This window comes from Oncorhynchus tshawytscha, linkage group LG23 (assembly GCF_018296145.1).
Source record: "Oncorhynchus tshawytscha isolate Ot180627B linkage group LG23, Otsh_v2.0, whole genome shotgun sequence".
In the NCBI taxonomy this organism is placed as follows: domain Eukaryota; kingdom Metazoa; phylum Chordata; class Actinopteri; order Salmoniformes; family Salmonidae; genus Oncorhynchus; species Oncorhynchus tshawytscha.
Window position 1 is genome coordinate 12699143 of NC_056451.1, and position 19052 is coordinate 12718194.

At 45.3% G+C, this 19052-nt stretch overlaps 1 protein-coding gene across 6 annotated transcripts in view; it reads left to right on the plus strand.

The window, feature by feature from the left end:
* Positions 1-19052, plus strand: part of sema6e (sema domain, transmembrane domain (TM), and cytoplasmic domain, (semaphorin) 6E) — a 130594-nt gene that overhangs the window by 80754 nt on the left and 30788 nt on the right. For 5 of the 6 annotated variants that reach the window (XM_024385820.2, XM_024385823.2, XM_024385821.2 and 2 more), the window contains 5 exons: positions 12067-12275; positions 15236-15350; positions 15719-15776; positions 17383-17439; positions 17842-17943. In XM_024385820.2, the coding sequence (XP_024241588.1) occupies positions 12128-12275; positions 15236-15350; positions 15719-15776; positions 17383-17439; positions 17842-17943 (480 nt within the window). In that variant the 5' untranslated portion in view covers positions 12067-12127. Of the gene's footprint in view, positions 1-633; positions 787-12066; positions 12276-15235; positions 15351-15718; positions 15777-17382; positions 17440-17841; positions 17944-19052 lie in introns of all 6 variants that reach the window. The other variant, XM_024385819.2, reaches the window with a different exon arrangement.

Sequence of the window (19052 nt, forward strand, 5' to 3'; positions counted from 1 at the left end):
CACACACGTTCCCTTTGTACACACGTCCAGTACACAACAAAACACAGACAATGGATACAGACACACACTCTGCGCGGTGTCACCACAGCCACAAGAGTAATAGCCTCCGGTTCCCTCCTGCACACAGACTAATGAGAATCTCAAATACGACAAGCAGAGTGCATTTATCACGCACTCACACTTAATGACACCATCGCCCAGGCTTAACGGCACCCATACACCACTATCTAGCCTGTTATAGATGGGCCTGTTGGTCTCTTATCTTTTACATTACGGCTGCCTGCTCATACCTTCCCACCAGTGGAGGCTGCTGAGGGGAGGACGGCTCATAATAATGACTTGAAAGGAGCAAATGGATTGGCATGCATTTGATACCATTCCACTAATGCTGCTCCAGCCATTACCACGAGCCCGTCCTCCCCAATTAAGGTGCCACCAACCTCCTGTGCTTCCCAGGGCTGCTGAGGGAGAGAAGAAGTGAGTAGGGGGGGTGGGGGGACGCTGGAAGCAACAGACAGCTTTTGTTTTTCTCCAACTCTCTCACTCTCTCTATTCTTCTGTCCATCTTTCATCCTCGCCCTGTGGATTTGTCTGGTCTGTCTTTGACTGCCACGTTTCGCTTTTTGACTTCAGGACAACAAATGCAGATGCGTGTTTGTGCCTGGACGGAGGAGCAGCGGTAGGCTCGACAGAAGGATACTACATACGGCGCTTTGATCCACACTGTGACTGTTGTGGGCAGCGTTCTACACAACGGCTCTCACCTCATCTCGACCCTAACAGAATGTATGTCAAGAATGACCAGGCTGGTTTATTGTTTTCTATACATTTGAAACAAAGGGTTGCTGCATTGTACAGTATTTAGCTTGATAACTCATTGATCGTGCTTTGTGAACTGTAGACATATTGGGTTATTTTATGGCTGGTTGTGACATCTACATAAGTGTCAAAACCCACATTTATTCAATAGTTTTTTTCCCTCCCTTTTTTTAAAGTCTGTTGTTGTTGTTGTCGTGAATTATTTTGTCAATTTTTTCCACCATCATATTTTAGATAACTTGTAGAAAATACACTTTATGCCACTGTCAAGAAGCATTATGACCATCATAATCATATGAGCCAGATAGGTCTATCACGTACATGCCCTTATGTCAGTCATCAGTCAAAAAGAGGGTGTCTTGTCCTGCTCCTGAAATCTGTTTATGCATTCATCCCAGTCATCAGCAACAGACCATTGGGCTAGGTGCTTGTCTGATTTGTGTGCAATCGCAATCGCAATGATAATTTAATATGGTCAATATCTGAAAATTGTATGTAACATACTGTGGACAAGTAGGCTATGGTGTAATGGAGTTTTGACACTCTTATGTAGGTGTCATAACCAGCCACAAAATAATGCTATATATGTCACAACTGGTCTGAATATGTGTAATGTCAGTGTTATGTCCATATTATGACAAGTTATGTCAGCTGTTATGACATGGTTATGGCCGTGTCATTACTAGGTGTCATGTAAAGTGTTACCGAAAATGATTTGAACTCTAATTAGTTGGACTTCTAAGCAACTCCGGAGCCCCCTTAACAACTTTTGGGATTTAGCCGAAAGATAAGAGCTTATCCTCCCTAAGGGCTGCAGGATCTACAGTATCTGCACTGTGATCAGAGATTCTTTAACAGCTCAGAGACACACTTATACACACACACACACACACTCCAACCCTCAGTCTCCATGCCCATACTTAACGTTAGTCAACAATCTGTAGACTAGAGAAAGCATTGTTGGTACCAACTAGTAGGGCCGGGACGATACCAGCATTGTAATATTTTTTCCGTGGCAAAAATGAAAACCCCAAGCAGACAAAAACACTTTGATCCTTTTAAAATCCTGCTGTATTTAAAATATTGTGTGCTGTAGCTTGAGAAATGAATAAATGTGACTCTGGATGACAACATAATGTTTGTTTCCAACATTAGGACTGTTTTCCTAAAGAAGTTACATCCTCTTCATGTTTTGTTTCCTTGCCACTATACTAACGAGTATCGCGATACTGGTATGCCGGTCCTGCTCCTCAATGACTCCTTTCTCTTCTAGTGCACCTCTAGCTCTGGTCTGGTGCCCTTCTAGCTCTGGTCTGGGCTAGAGTCATGAGATCCATTGTTTACTGTAATACACTATCCAGAAATAAAATATGTCCTAAAATAAAAATCATGAATAGTGTTATTCTAGTGTGCCTGTTTTGTTAGCTGTTGTTTTTGCACCTTAACCCCTCAATGTTGTGTGGAGCTGTCAGTACATCTGCTGAACTGAGATTGAGTGGGGAGATTGATTGCCTGGCTGATTCCAGATCAGTGCACTGCGAGGTCACAGACATCATCCTCATTTACAGCGACTGGTTCTTTCTCAGCACAACAGGGCTAGACTACATGTCCCCAGGACATAGTCTTGTCAGACAGACCTGCGCTACCAACCCAAGTATTTTGATAGTACTTCAGACTGACACAATGTAGCCTTCAGCACACAGAGAAGAGCCTCACTTCACATTCTGTGTATGAGCAGCCAATGGTCATGGACTTTCTTGAGCTGAGAAAGTGCCACAGCAATAACATGAGATATATGGAGCAAAAAGCTCCTGGGGTCTCGGGGATGCCTCTCGATGATGTCATCAGTTGTGAGAAGGCGTTAATGATGTCCGGTTCATCCACTGAGGCCATAACCCCGAACGTAGGGATGCCCTGATAACCCTATGCTCTCTCGCTCGCTCGCTCTCGCACTCTCTTTCTCTCCTGACTCTCCCTCAGGCAGTGTGTGATGGTGTTGTTAAGAGTGGCAGCCTGGTGGATCTGAATGGGAAGGGGTTTGATTATGGGATGCATGTTGGGACTGTTTGTAGCCAAGACAATGATAAAGCGTTTAATATCCACAGGAACAGTGAAGCACGCAGGCATGATAATACCATTACAGCGAGGAGCATTCTCCAGAACCCCTCCGCCGCTCCTCACCTGATTTATATGTCCCTTCATCAGCATCGACTTCACAGATTGGAAAATCTTTCATTTATTAAAGAGGTCGGCCATTTTGTGCGCCAGCTGCTAAAGAACATACTGTTGTCACCAACCCGTCTTGCATGCCCACTTCTTTTTTAAATGTATTATATTTTCGGGTAATGTGACAAGGATGGATCTGGTGGGTGACGGCAGCGTGATTGCGGACGCTATTTATCTTCCTTTCACAACTACTCTGTCTCTAATGTTACGCCTGAGTCCTTGACTAGGTGCTTTCTACATGTTTTCACACGTATCATTGTGTGCTTGTCCTGCATCCTAAGGGCTCTATCTATGGCTCTGACAAACATGGTACAGGTCCTTCAAACAGAATGGAAGATGTATATTAAATTGGCACAATGCTCCTGAGATGAGTAAACTGAGGGGTTTGATTCATCTTTCTTCACTACCTCTAAAGTTCACTCGCAAATGAGACCTCCGGAACACCGTGACACTCAAAATTCACTTCGATAATTCATGTGTCTTCCAACTTTCAGAATTGGAATGTAGAGATTGAAGTGCAAACAGTGCACCCATCTAATTGGTGCCTGGGGAGGATCCATTTGCTGGAGAGCATAGAGAAAGATGGAGATCAAAGAGCTTTCTGTTAATAGAGATGTCGCATTCTCTCATTGTTCCCCACCTTAAATACGGAGACGGATACAAACGCATCATCACAGCAGTCCTCAGCTCAAGCACCATTCAGTGCCTTAAAGAAAGGTTGCTCTCATACATGTTTTAAAACATTTTATTTACTTAATTGACCCCGTTTCTAAGGGGCTCAGTCTCAATACCTCTCCTTGTAATGCCATGGTATAGAAGGGTAGAAAGAAAATAGCAAAGAACACTCTGTCTCCTTCATGAATTGTTACTTTCGTTATGTTAGAAGATTAGTTATTAAACCTACTGTACAGTTCAAGGTTGCCAATAACCGTAAACTTAGTTTCTTCTATTTCTCATCGCTCTCCAGTGAGCATAATTATTGTTGTCCTTCAGAATCAGCACCGATGCGCTGATAGACAGGCTTTATTTCTGCACTGGCAGCAGAACGAGGGCTCGCCAAGCCAGAGAACCACCGCAGTGCCTAATCAGAGCCGTGTGATGAGGGGGATCAGCACCACACACACACACACTCTCTCACTCTCAATGAGCCCAAATCTATTCACAGGGAGGCAGACCAGCCGCTTAGCTCGGTCACCCCGCCCATTAGCTTGCACCGCCACCCAAGGGGCCCTGGCACCAGCAGGAAGACACATCTCCACCCCGCTGCTGCTCTGTACTGTACCACCAAGGCTGAACTCAGGGGTACTAAGTGATTGGAGGGTCCAGGGCTAGCCCCCCCCCCCCTTGGTGGTAATAAAGAGCCACTGGAGAACACTGAGCGATCAGCAACCTGATGAGCACTGACAGCGCTGCTTATTCACCTCATCCTCTCCTCCCGTTCTACTCTCTCTCGCTTATATTGGTGTGGCGCGTTTCATCTTTCCCAGCAGGAGTGTTTTGAATAGCATCTTCATCTGGCTGCTCTCTCTCCTCCACCCTCCTCTCCTCTCCCCTCAGGGCGGTCGGCAGTTCTGGTGAAATAATGATAGGCTCCGCTGGTACTATAGTCTACAAAGCGTAGTGGGAGGGAGCACTATCTCTTCCTATTGTTGACCTGTCAGAGGAGAGGACACTGCACGACAGCAGCGTTGAGTTTGCCATATTTATATATTGTGCATAAAAGCGAGGCCTTGAATACCGCTGACGTTGATGTTGAAGATAAGTTGAGTGTCAATACTGACAGTTTTGCTATTGTTTAAACTTAATTTAGCTCTATGACTGATGTCTTTTTTTGTTCTACCACCCGCATCAACACTGAAATATTAAAGCTGTTGACATACTGCATGTTATGATACAATTGTATGTCATACTGGTGAGCCTGTTATTTTTAAGCATGTACTGTGGGAGTTAAACTGTTGCTTTGTGAAATCAAGCTCTCAGAATTTTAACCTTCTCAAAAGCTGTCACTCCTGCTTGCAATGCAACTCTCTTCACCTTTTGTCACGCCCTGGTCTAAGTATTTTGTGTTTTTCTTCATGTATTTGTAGTGTTTTGTGTTTATTCGTGTTTCACGTTGTTCATTAAACATGGATCGCAATCTACACGCTGCATTTTGGTCCGACTATCCTTCACAACTAGAAAAACGTAACACCTTATGACTTGTGCCAAACAACTGCCCTCTCCAGGTTTGAGAAAGTGCACTACTGCAATTGATAAAGAGCTTCACTGCCCATCCCAATATGACTCATCCACAGTCCCTCCACAATCCTTTCTCCACGGTGCTAGATAACCAAACACTTTCCCACCCACCTTCAAAACACCCCTGAGGGGAATGTTTCTGAAGACTGGCCAGGTCACTCTATGCACCGGATGGCTCCTGCTGTGTGCTGTTGGTTCTGGAGGCGGCTGGTTTGGAGTACTGAAATAAATATGTAAAAATAGAAGCAAACACACACAATGACACCTCAACAAAAAAACGTAAACACAGACTCCTGTTCCCCCGCCTGGGTCTGTAGCAGCAGACTTTGAGGATCCAATTATGATGCCCTTGAGGGAATGACAGTGCTGGAGTTTCTGTCAATAGAGGTTCAGGTAGTGTTTCTCAAGAACACTTTGAATTATTGATGATGGGGAGATTGAGAGGAGGTAGATAACATTCAGTTTTAGTTATGAGGTGGAGACGACGGGAGGAGGGTCGAGGAGGGAGCTTGAACGACATCTGCATTTTCATGCTAGAAGGTCTGATGAGGTGACCCGGGGTTACACTCATCCGAAGATGTCACACTAGAAAGAGTAGAGGAAAATTGAGATGGCTAGATAGTTAGATGGATGGATACTGTGGCTGGATGGATACTGTGGCTGGATGGATACTGTAGATGGATGGATACTGTGGATGAATGGATACTGTAGATGGATAGACAGAGAGAGGGATTTTCCAGTGAATTACAGGGCTTGTCTGAAGATAAAAAATAAATAATGAATATGAGGCAGACAAATGAAGAGGATAACCTTAGTGTGTGTCTGATCCGTCTCTCGCTGATAGCCTTTGGGACTTTTTTCATCTCAAGTAGACAGAAAGACGATGGATGACGCTCTCAGCGGTTCTCCCGATCGATCGGACGACTGTCTCAGTGTCTGTGTCTCGCATAGATCCCTGTCTGAAGTCTGGCCAGCTCAACCCGCTGTGGCGGGATGCCTTACAGGTTTAGGCCCAGACTGGTGGCAGAGGCACTTTTCTCAGAGATTGATACCAGTAAACAGAAAGTAATGGGTGCCAGTTATTTTTCTATGTATCACTGCTGTAGTGTGTTTGAGTTGTCAACATCTCTCGGGTCCTTGAACATTGGTGAGATATTTCAAACCAATGTTTAGATGCTCCCTTTCAGTCTCATTTTTAGAGAGCCCTCAGCCCACGGTTACTGAACCTTTGCATGGACCTTGTACAGTATCACTTCTTCCTGTCGTACAACTTTAGTTGACTCTCACTGTCAACTTGATTCAGCCCAACATCATTCCTAGAGAGTGGAGCTGGTGGGGATGAGTTGGAGGCTTGATGCGCTGCCCGTGGCTGACAAATGGGCTTTAATCTGTGGGGACTCTTCCATGTGGAAGGCGTAGAGCACTCCTATGTTGGGTGACAATAGATGGCCCATCTCACAGGACAACCCGTCACTTTGTCTAAACCCTATGGGTGAGGAGGGCATCACAGCATCCCTGTGAGGCAAGTTGAGTGGCAGTGATGGCAGGGAGGGTCCTGACCTCCACTGACAGACACATCTCACCCTGGATGCCATGGTGCCCCGTATCTCCGCTCCCCTCTCCCAAACTCTTTCCTCCTGCCCATGCAACTGTCAGATAAAGACTATAAGGAGAGATTCCACGACACTGACACCATCCGTTTGAAATGCAGATTCTAGAACTAAGGGACTATAGGGACCAAAAGGAAAGCAGTCAGCCGTCATTCCCTCTTGACCCAGCATGCTAATAGGGCTTTCAGAATGTTGTCACTGAGGCCTCCCTTGAGCCGCTCTCATGTTGCTACTGCAGGGCCTCTGAAATTCCCCATCAACTTCAACTGACATGTTGTTATTCAACAGCAAGTTTAAGTTTCTGACCCTCATCTAGATCAAGTGTTGACTTCATTCACAGGACTTGGCCTGTCAAAGCCTGCCGATATTGCAACTCTGACACTGACATCCAACATTGTTGCACTCCTGCCCCAACTGAAAGTGGAATTCAGAAGTAACTGATAAAGAAGTGTTTAAAACTACTGTGAAAGTAGTTAAACCAGCAGAGGCTATAAATGTCCTGAAGCCTGCTGGCCTTGCTGGATGTGGTTGAACTTGTAGAGGTGCTTTCAAAGACTCCAGTAAGTTAATTTATGAGCAACAGTAGGATGAACTCCAAGCACCACCAGCATGTAGCAGTCATCTGAAAATCACCCGTATCCTGCGGGGTCTGTTCCCCAATTATTGCCCAATGCTCCTTGATCCCAATTCCAATTTGCCTTGGCGGTGTCTGTGTGGTTAGCCATTGGATATCTAATTAGCAAAGTTCCTCTTTCTGAGGGGCTCATGTAGAGAGTTGAAAGGGCCCTCGGGCAGAAGAGGGGCTTGTTGAGAAGTAGCATCTAACACAAAGTCTACAGAGAGGCGGAGAGTTGAGAATTCAGAGTGATAGGAGGAGCATCATACTTCCTGAAAGCCGTAGGTGACTCATCAGCTGCATACAGTGCTGCCACACTGAGCACTCTGTAGGGGAGTGGATGTCTCGGGGTAAGAGGAGAGTTGTCTGTGACTAGAAAACGGTCTCTATTCAGCAGCTAATTGTCAGCCTTGTGATGGTGCCTCATGGGACAGTGTTCAGGTATCAACAGTCAGATGAACTCTCAGAGAGTAGGGTAAGGATGATGTTGCCCAGGCTTAACGACGGAATCTTCTGTCGTAAGGTCACTCACAAGATGCATGCCTCGGATGAGTTTTCTTCCAATTAAGTTTTTGCACAGCAGAAAATGTATAAGGTGTTGGTCAAACTTTGTCAGAATGAAAAGAAAACTGAGTGTCATTTCCTGAGGTAACCACAGTCTTGAATAAACAATGTGCTTCCTCAGCTATGAGTTGTGAAGTTACCATGTTGTCATTTTATTAATCACTCTATTGAGTAACTTATAATGTGAGAAATTATAACAGCATCCTGCTTCTATCAACTTGTAGATTTTCACACAGAACTGTTATTGATCAATGAATGTGCTGTACTGTGTACTCCATGCACTTGGATGACTTTCTGGTTCTTTATCAAGCAGAACAATGGCCATTACACAGTCTTAATCATTGGATCACTGAAAGTAAACCGACCAGAGAAAAGTCATGATAGCTAGGGGATACATGGTTAGAGAGCTAAACAGGATTCGCAGTGTTCCCTTTCCCAAATGAGGTAGACACACATCGACAAAGGCCTACACACTCCGACCACACACACATTCTGCGGCAGATCATCTGGCCCCCTGTCCCTGCTCATCGCCATGGTGATGTGATAGTCCCCAGCAGAGCCCTGGGTGGGTAATGGTCCATGAAGAGCAGGGGGTAATGTGCCTAATCGTGTCTGAAATGACAGAGGCCAGGGACATGCACCCTCATTATGTAGGCCCATGTATACTGGGGGTGGACTCATTCAATTCCTACTTCTCTGGGGCCCTGTGGCGTCCCAAGGCGCAGAGGTGGGGGGTGGGTGTTGGCTAGCTATCCCCCTGTTATCCAAAACCGTGAAGGGATTCGCCTCCCCCCTGCAGCGGTGTGCAGTTTGTGAGGTCACAGCATATCAGAGGGGGTGGGTCTGCATTAGGATAATGCGCCTCTATTTAGTTTGTACGACAGGTGTTGGCAGAAAATAAACATCCCTGGAGCAGGCAGGTGCATAAAGCGGTTGATTGAGGATAAAATTGGCATTTATTCTAATTGCGTCTTTTTATGGAACTGTGGTCCCTGGCCAAACTGAAGCTGGGTCATAAAGATTGACTTGTTAAGGTTTATGTATGAATTAAAATGGATCCTTTTAAAAGATGACACCGTGGCCTCATCCACCCCTCATAAAGGCTCCCATTTTCTCATCATTAAGTTTAATTTTCTCACAGTGCTGTGAAAAAGCCCTCAAACCACCAGACTGAAGACATCTCTTCAAACCACAGAACCATCACTGTGGTCTAATCCAAATGAATGTCAGATAATCAATGTGCGGCCCCAGCGGCCCTCAATTCCTTGCCCTACAAAGAGGACCAACTGCCAGTATCTCCCAGATGGCTTGACAAGTCCAGTTCATTAAAAACAAAACGATCCCATACATCCCATCCAAAACAGAACACAGAGAGAGAGTGTGGGTCGGGATAAGCAGTGGCTTATATCCCATCGACAGCTGTCAGCTCATCAGCCTGCCTCTCCATTCACTCTGTAAAAAGCAATTGATTAGATAAAGAAAACGGACAGCAACAAATTCCTAAAGGGTGCTGCATGGTTTACATGTTTATGGGGAGGGTGTGTTTGTGTTTGTGACATGGCAAGTTTTGGCGGGCGGCATTCGGTGTGGCGGTAGCAGCTGGGTTTTAGATCATGCCCCGGTCACTATGGAAATATCCCATTGAGAAGAAGCTGAAGAATTTACTGGTTGAGGCGATAAACAACATGAACACAATAGATGCTCCACAAGCAGGGCAATTTGAAGGCAGGCCCCAAATATATTTGTAAAATCACATCTTAAAAGACTGTTAAATGAAGCCAGTGGCTTTATGGGGCTTGGGCATAGTGAATCTCTGAGTTTGAGAAGAAGTTGACTTTGTCACTGTGGAATGTCTATGCATGTCTTTTAAAGAGGCGGAAGTCGGCCCCTGCTCTCGCAGTGATGCTTACTATCACATCAGTCACTCACTCAGCATGAAAGACTGGACGTGCCTCACATGCAGTAACGTTTCAAGTCTACATGATAGGGTTTTTTCTACCGTGTCACTGTCATCAAGCCCTAGATAAAGGCCTCTTGCCAAATCCCCACCACCAGCACCCATCTGGAAGTGAACCCCAGGACAACAGTGTATGCATCAGATCAAAGGGACTTATGCTGGTTTATATTACATTACTGTAGCTAGGATTTAATTGGATTACGTTGGGCATTTCGTCATAGCATTTTCCACTTCCACAAGCTCCACATCCATCCCCAGCTGTGAGGCTCGTCAACGTGTGGAGAACTTCACAAACAGGAACCGCAACTATTCAGGGTGCTGCTGATAAACACGCCAAGAAGCTCATCCACTCAGTGCCTTTGTGTGGAAGTCTGTGGAAGGTCCAGAAGCCTCAGAGAGTCTGTAGGGTCAGTGTATCTGTTGGTCTGTCTTGCATAAGCTCCTGCAGGCACTGTGCTTGTCTTGCTGTGAGTCATCTTTGCATTTTCCTGGCTTTATAGCCATTGGATAAATACTCTGCACTTGTCGATATTTGATCTCTGCCCCATCTCCATAACCTTTGATTTTCACACACTACATGTTTATGATCGTCGGTCTAGTCTATGCATATTAATGGGAGCAGAGAGACAGTTGTGCAAATCATTTCGTAGTTTTATTGAGTTTATTTAGCATGTTTTAAACTGCGACTTTACCAAGTTTTTTTAAACTTCAAGATCCCTCAAGCATTTGCATAATCAGTATAAATGTGAGCATACTCTTTTAACTTGAGGCCATTGCTCAACCTACAGAGCATTTACAAAGATATTGGATCATCAGTGATATATTCAGATTAGATGGGGTGACAGTGGTGTTTTGGGGACATGGTGTTTGGCCTGCTCAGGCAGGAAGCCACCGCATCATATCCTGTTTGCTCAAGCTGTCTACCTCCTCTGAGAAGCCGAAAAGCCTGTGAGTTAATCCATTGGGAGTAATGTCCTCATATATCGCCCAGGCAGGACACACGGGAGGCAGTAATTCATGAAGTAAACAGGAGCAGACACCGCCTCTCCTCGATTTATGACACTGTGATCATCGCTTGACCTCATCGCTAAATGCAACCGTCTCCTCTGAATCAGAATGAGGCAGCCTGTTATCAATATTGATGGCGGTTCATATCTCTGTTGACTTTATTTTCAGCTCCCCATTTAAGAGTTGTGTGGCAGGATCGCATTGGTGAACTACATCAATCTGGGCTGTGCTGAGTTGAAACCCTTAGAGGACACGCTGCCCTTATTAAGTTGGTGCCAAAACACAGGTCACAGCATTCTGTAGATTCAGTTGAACAAATCCCTGCGCAATCCGCATCCATCTGTCCCGGTCTCTCATCCCAGAAATCAAGCAGATGTGGAAATTAGCATTTCGAGACAATTCAGATCTGACACATAGCTTACCTGAGTGATTAATAATGCAGAGAGTAAACTTTGCTCAAACTTGAATCGTCTGACCTTCTTACAGGAGCCACTCGTTTTTCCCATCTAGTCAAACAATGTATAGTTTTTTTTTTGTATATTAGGTGAAAGTGGGTACCTGCCACCTCCCCCTTGGGCCTGGTGTCTTGGTGCAGACAGTGGGGGTCGCGTTCCCCTGTGGGGGCGGTGGTTAATTGTGTGAAGTCACCTGTGAAAGACTGAAGGCTGGGAGTAAATGAGCCAGGTGTCCCAGTAAGGGGCCCTTGTGGCCTCACCTCTCTCTCCGTTCCTGTCCCTCTCCCTCTCTCTCTGTGTTCAGGCTGCCATCACAGTTCAGCTAACACTCAATCACAATGCCGCACTGGCAGTGAGCATCGCATGCTAATGAGAGCTTAGCATCCAAACTCAGAAAGTTCCAACAGCTACTGTAGAACTTGATAGCAGAATTATAGTGAGCATTATGAAGCCAACGCTGCTGTTGTAGTCATTCACATTAGCCTGTGACTGTTTTAACAGATAATGGTACAGCTAACTTTGTAACTTTGGTTGTAGCTATGTTAACCTGTGTCTCACTCTCTCCTCTTCTAGGTGGTGGTGTGCCCGCTGTTGGCCATGCTGTTCTGGTGAGGTGTGGTAAACCCCTGCCAACATGAGGCTGGTGCCCGGGTCGCCTCGGCCCCTCCCCCTTCTGGCGGTGGTCCTGGCTCTAGCCCTCACAGCACTCTTACCTCACCTGACCATGGGAGTCACACCCTTCCCCCAGGACCTGGAGCCAATCAGCATTGGGGGGAGAGAACGTGAGTGCAAGCCCGTCATGATGCAATGTTGCTCCTTAGTTCAGGGGGGAATGAAGTTCTGATGTACCGTTAAAGGGCAGCATCATGTCTAGTTGTATGTACACATATTTTGTCAGTTGTCTTACAGATCTATGTCAGTAATAGGATGACGACTTCAAATACATAATTGCCACTATCGAAATAAAATGGCTATACATTTTAGCTATATGACATAATACAGTGTCTGATTGGGCCACACGTACAGCCCGTCAGTGGCACGTGTGGTCAGGAGGTCCTGGCCAGCCCCATTTATTTAAGAGGTGACAGAGACTGAGGCCTGGTGCTTTAATTGATCTATCTGGAGGAGGGGAACATTAGCATAAATAGCCATGCTAATAGATCTATATTTGGAGCCCATCTCAGGTGTAATGAGGGTCATTTATCAGCAGGTCTGTAGGTAACTGGGCGTCAGAACCCCTCACAACTCCCCAGGATGTCCATTATGTATGGTAATACATCCAGCACCCAGCTCCACCTCCGGAATCATCTCCCTCGCAGAGGCTAATTGGAGGAACTGGGTTAGTGGTTTCCATGGCGACGCAGCGGCCAAACCTTTAAAGGAAGTGAATGTGCTGAGGAGTAATTAAAGGAACGAGCGAGTGTTCGCCGGGGTGGCTTATCCCGCTCCCTTTCTGCCCCACAGCGAATCACTGCTCTGCTTGACCCAATCGCCCCGAGGTTAAAATCTTTAAACAGTCGAGCCGGACTTGCTTAGTTGGGGGAAAGATGCTTCCCCTGAGGAGATTAAAATGGGACACTATCTGAAATTACAGAGGTTAAGTTGGACGGGAAGGCCTAAGCCAGAGGTGTCGATCTCATTTTTCCCAGGGATCACATTCGGTCTTCATCGAGGTCCGGGGGGCTGCACTGATAATTTGTTACATTTCCTTTCTGTCAAAATGTGCTAGAAATTGCTCCCTGACTGTCTAGTGATTTTTAGCGAGCTGGACAATCAAGAAACTGTATGAATATAGGTCCATCATTTGTACACTGTTTAGAATTTTTGTTTTGTAATTTCAAAGTATATTGAGTTCATTTCTCAAAGTATATTGAGTGTGGGGCCTAGGATTGAGCCTTGGGGTACTCCCTTGGTGACAGGCAGTGGCTGAGACAGCAGATGTTCTGACTTTATACACTGCAATCTTTGAGAGAGGTGGTTAGCAAACCAGTCCAAAGACCCCTCAGATACCAATACTCCTTTGCCGGACTACAAGAATGGAATGGTCTACCGTATCAAAAGCTTCAGCCAAGTCAATAAAAATAGCAGCACACCATTGCTTAGAATCAAGGGCAATGGTGACATGGTGACAACATTGAGGACCTTTGAGGTTGCAGTGACACGTCCATAACCTGAGCGGGAACCAGATTGCGTACTAGAGATAATACTATAGATATCAAGAAAGCCAGTCAGTTGATTATTGACAAAAAATGTTCCAACACTTTTGATAAATAAGGCAAAATAGAAATAGGCCTATAACAGTTAGGATCAGCTTGATCTCCCCTTTTAAATAAAGGACGAACCGTGGCTGCCTTCCAAGCAATGGGAACCTCCCCAGAAAGGAGAGACAGGCTTGGCGATGATAGGGGAAGCAACCTTAAAGAAGAAAGGGTCTAAACCATCTGATCCAGATGGTTTTTTGGGGTCAAGTTTAAGGAGCTCCTTTAGCACCTCGTGACTGCCTGCAGGGAGAAATTTTGTAGCGGGGCAGGGGGAAAAAAGGCAGGAGTATCAGGGCTAGTTGCATGAGAAGGGGTGGGAGATGAGGAAATTTTGGACAGGCAAGGAGGCATGGCTGAGTCAAATAGGAATCCTGACTTAATGAAGTGGTGATTTAAAGAGCTCAGCCATGTGCTTCTTGTCAGTAACAACCACATTATCAACATGAAGGGACATGTGTAGCTGTGAGGAGGAGGGTCTCCAGGTCTTTAACCCTTTTCCAGAACTTTTTGTGGTTAGACCCACAGAGAGAGAACTGCTCCTTAAAGTAACTAACTTTGGCCTTCCGGATAACCTGAGTGCACTTATTTCTCATTTGCCTGAACGAGAGCCAGTCAGCCTGAGTATGCGTGTGCCGAGCCTTTCGCCAAATGCAATTCTTGAGGTGGAGTAACTCTGCAAGATCATGGTCGAACCAGGGGCTGAACCAGGGGCTGGTTTGTTAATAATACCACTGAAAATATAAAAAAATAAGTTCCAAGTGTCTTCGACAGAGGGGGCGGGATCAAGCTGATTCTATACCATTTTACAGAGGCCAGTTCATGAAGGAAGGCTTACTCATTAACGTTTTTTAGCAAGCGTCTATGACAAATCAGGACAGGTCCGTTTCACTGAGCAGCCATTACGAACACAGGCTGTAAAACAGTGATCACTACGGTCAACACACAAAACACCAGACTCACACCGATCAGGATTATTTGTGAGGATAACATAGAGGAGAGTTGCATTTTCTGGGTGTTTGGAGTCATCCCTTGTGGGATTGGTAATAATCCAACTCTTGTGATAAACTTAGGGTCTGGCGATGCTTCCCACTCCCCCCTCTTATTTTACACAGTTAAGTGTATTATCTCTAGCAGCACAGAATAGAGTCATGGGATAGCCCACAATAACAACCACCTGACAGTTAAAACAAATTGCAATCTGGGCATCTGCGGCAAATGTGGGGCAAAGGAAAAGCATACAAAATAGAAACTGAGAAACGCATACTGCAATCAGAGGGTTTTATCAAGTCAACAACCTATTTTCTCTCTCTCTCTCTATCTTGTACTCAAACAATCTCTATTTTTGTGCTTGAATTCACCCTATTTTCAGATTCACACACTTGATTTCTTTAGTGCCTGGTTTGTCATTATGGAGATGTTTTTTCCCCAGATGAACACTGTCACTGAACTGAGATTGCTACTCTTTCCCCCTCCCCATGCAGACTCCTACCTGTACCCAAGCTTCCAGGGCCTCATGTCGGACAACGATACAGTACGACTGGGCCTGGACTTCCAGAGGATGCTCCGGATCAACCACATGCTCTACATCGCAGCCAGGTCAGTCAACACACCTCTCAGTATTGTTCACCTAACTTTAATGCACTGTACTGCCTTACATTATCCCTGTATTGACAGCTCTTCATTGAATCCCTTTGTATTATTTCTGACATTGTATCAGTCAACCGTATTGGATAGCTCCCGTTACATTCATATTGTCATACAGTAGGTTCATTATCTAAAAGGTTCCTCAGGCTCAGCAAGAAGCCATTCTACATCAATAAGCCTGCATTAAAGAGCTTTGTGACTGACCCTAATCAATCTAATTTAGGCTAAGAACAGGCAGCTTGGGTGTGGTGTGGTGGGATTGGGTTTCAGGGCAGAGAGGAGACGGCTTGAAATGTTTTCTGACTTTTGACCTCTTACAGGGATCATGTGTTTGCTGTCAGTCTCAGCGCCTCCTCTGAGCAGATCGTCCCACAACAGGTAAGCCTTATGTTGTCTTACAAACACATTGTTTACATGAGTTATGACCTCATGGGTCATAGACTAGTGTATCATTGCAGCTGGCTGGACATAAGAGCATTACTGGTGGTTCAATGGCTCCTACTTTTCTGCTCATCTTTTAAATATAGTTTATTTGTGTTGTTTTCTTCTTACTCAGCCAATCTCTTCATTCATGCAGATATGAAGCCATTTCACTTCAGACAGATATCCAATAGAAGTCTTGTCGTGCACTCCTGGTTTTGAAGTGCTGTGCTCTCTCTCTCCCATCTGAATCGCATTTGTCAAACATGATTGCACTTAAATAAAAATCACTTTAAGGCTTGTGTTTGCTTGTGCCTATCGTATTTAGATTCATTTACAGCATGAGTCATCCCTATAAGGGACCCACTCAACATCAATGAGATCTACCGTTATTGATGTACATGATTGCAGTGGAAATACATGAGAGGAATGATGTGTAGTGCAGAGAATTGTCAGAAGAGAAGGTATGTATTTTAAAGGAAGTTAGGAGAACTAAGAATATGTGCATTGCATAGTACATAGTTCATTGGTCATCAGCCATATTACCAACCTGGCTTTCTCACTTTCGCATGCTTCTTATCTGTCTCAGTGAGCTCATTAGTGTGCGGCTGAGTCATAATCAAAAACCTAGGGTCTGCTTCATCATGGATCTATTCCTTTTCTATGGCCCAGTTTCAGTTCTAATCCCCAGTCTCCTCACCAGACCCTTCATGATCCCCCACTCAGAGATACTGTATTTCAAAGGCCTGGATGGGTATAAGCAATAAATAGCTAACTCCACCTCACTCTGCCAGAGGTCTAGGGGGAACTATTAGCATATTGCTGACGTCTATCCTATTTATCCTATCATATTGGATCTTCAATAGGGAAGTGAGAAGAGCCTTGGGGGAAACATTTCACTCCACTTTAAGGCCCAGAAGGGTAGTGGTTGAGTGTTGAGCCAAAAGGGGGATTTCACTTTAGTCTCTGTAGAAATCTTATTTCCCAGCATGCCCCATGGTGATGAGTTTGGCGCTCCTGCAGGGAGGACAGCAGGGTCAGTAAATCACCCTTCCAGTCAGTTGGCAGTTGAACAGTGGATCTGCACTGGTGGGCAGTGCATTAAACCACCTTCAACCAGGCGACCTTGTTAACAAGTTGATGGATTTCTTCCTATTCACTCCACTAGCGGGGGGTCAATGCTAGGAGATAAGGACATCCAGGAGGACCATAGATAGCTAGTATCAGGGCAATCTACTTCCCATAGGTATACATTGCAGATTCCTTTCTGATTCCTTGATCGTCTTGTTGGTCGAATTATCCATAGAGATGTCTTGTTGTTAAGAAGCACAGGTGGATTGTGATGGATTGTATGGGAGATGGGCTGTAAGAGAGGAACAATAGTCTTTAGTTGCATGCTGACAAAGTTAGACACAGCTCCTCAGGTGTTTCAGATGTTTGTCTGTCTGATTGTTTGTTTGTCAGAAGCTTTTTTTTCATCACAGCTGTCTCTTAATAGCATTTGAATGGCTGGGTGAAAAAAGGGTCTCTTTCTTGCTCTGACAGTTGGTTGTCTGTGTTGCAGAAATTGACTTGGAAGACAAAGGACGTGGATAAATGCACAGTGAGGGGGAAGAACAGCGTGAGTATCTCTCTCCCTTTCTTTCTTTCTTTCTTTCTTTTTCTCTCTCTGTTTCTCGCTCTCCGACTGTCTGTTATTTGATGTGGGAGGGTAGCACTAACAATAGCATAGATTGCTTATCAAAATCGGCACCACAGGTATCTGTAGTTCCAGAACCAGTCTGTGGCACAAGCAGCGTCAGCCTCCCAGAGCTCTAGTGAAACCATAGAGATCAGCACAGGGATTATGGGAATGACAAGAATAGGAACAGAAGTATGACTGAGAGGGTGTGCGTGTGTACACTTAGCAAAATGCAATTCAGTGCATAATAAGCTGTGCAATGACACTGCATGTGGGGTGATAACACCAGCAGCCAGTAGTCAAATTGCAGTCCTCTGAAACCCAGCCGTTTCCCTTTAACAGGATGAGTGCTACAACTACATCAAAGTTCTGGTCCCACGCAATGACGAGACCCTATTTGCCTGCGGTACCAACGCCTTTAACCCCACCTGCCGCAACTACAAGGTAGGACACTACACCTCAGTCACCTTTCGATCTAAAGCCCCCAGCTCCATACCCAGCACTGTTCTGAAACCTAACAGATGGGGTAAATAAGCTTAGTTTTAAAAATTGTTGAACCAATGTCAAAGTGCTCTTTTCCGTAGCATGGGGTAGTTTAGCGGTTAAGGGCGCTGCATTCAGAGCATATGCCTACAGGTGTTGACATACTGACTTTCTCCTAACTTTTTGGGAGAAAAAAAAGTGTCCTCTCTATCTACAGTATAAAATCATCAAATCAACGTTGTCGTGCACAGATAGGGCTCCAGATTGCATAAACACTTCAAAGGAGTGCTGCTATCCTGGATGTTGATGGAGAAACATGTTGACTCAACCAAGGTTGGCAGCGGTCTGTTGACTGAACACAGATCCAGGATGATAATAACTGTCTTTATTTACACATCTGAGGAATAAACTGCAACCGCAGATTTGAGATCATGTCATCCTCCGAGGGACAGAGTGGGGGAAAGCGAGGGAGGGAGAGAGCGAGAGGAGGGGAGAGAGAAAACAAAACTTGCCTGAAAACTGGAGTCAGAATCCCAGGAGAGCCACTACTTTAGTTCCAAAAGAACTCACGCCACCTAGTCTCTATGGCTATCTGACTGCTCAAATGATTAACAACCCAAAGTGTGCCAGAGCGAGATCTCGGCTAAGTGGAAACATACAAAGGAAAATAGCGATACGTTAATCGTGACCATGGTGCGTAGATGGACTCATACTCCCCAGGATGTCTACCAATACAAAAGAAGCCTGGTTGAGCTGAGATGACATCACGGTTCTGGGCAGTGATTCACGGTGTGTTTTTTGGAAGAGGGGACGTAACGTCTACAGTCTGAGAAGTCCAATGGGGAGCTGGCTAAATCCATACAGACTACTGCAGAGGATTTACCTTTTCCGCCATAGACTCCCAATGGAAGACGTTGATTTACACTTTATCCAGAACAAATTCCTCTCCCTGTCCCCCTCCCTCCCGGCTCGGAAAAACCAGGTGCGATGACTACCCGGAGAACTGGGAATAGTGTGCTGAAGTGGAAATCATATCATGCAATCTGTCTGCAGCATTCCTTGGAAAGACT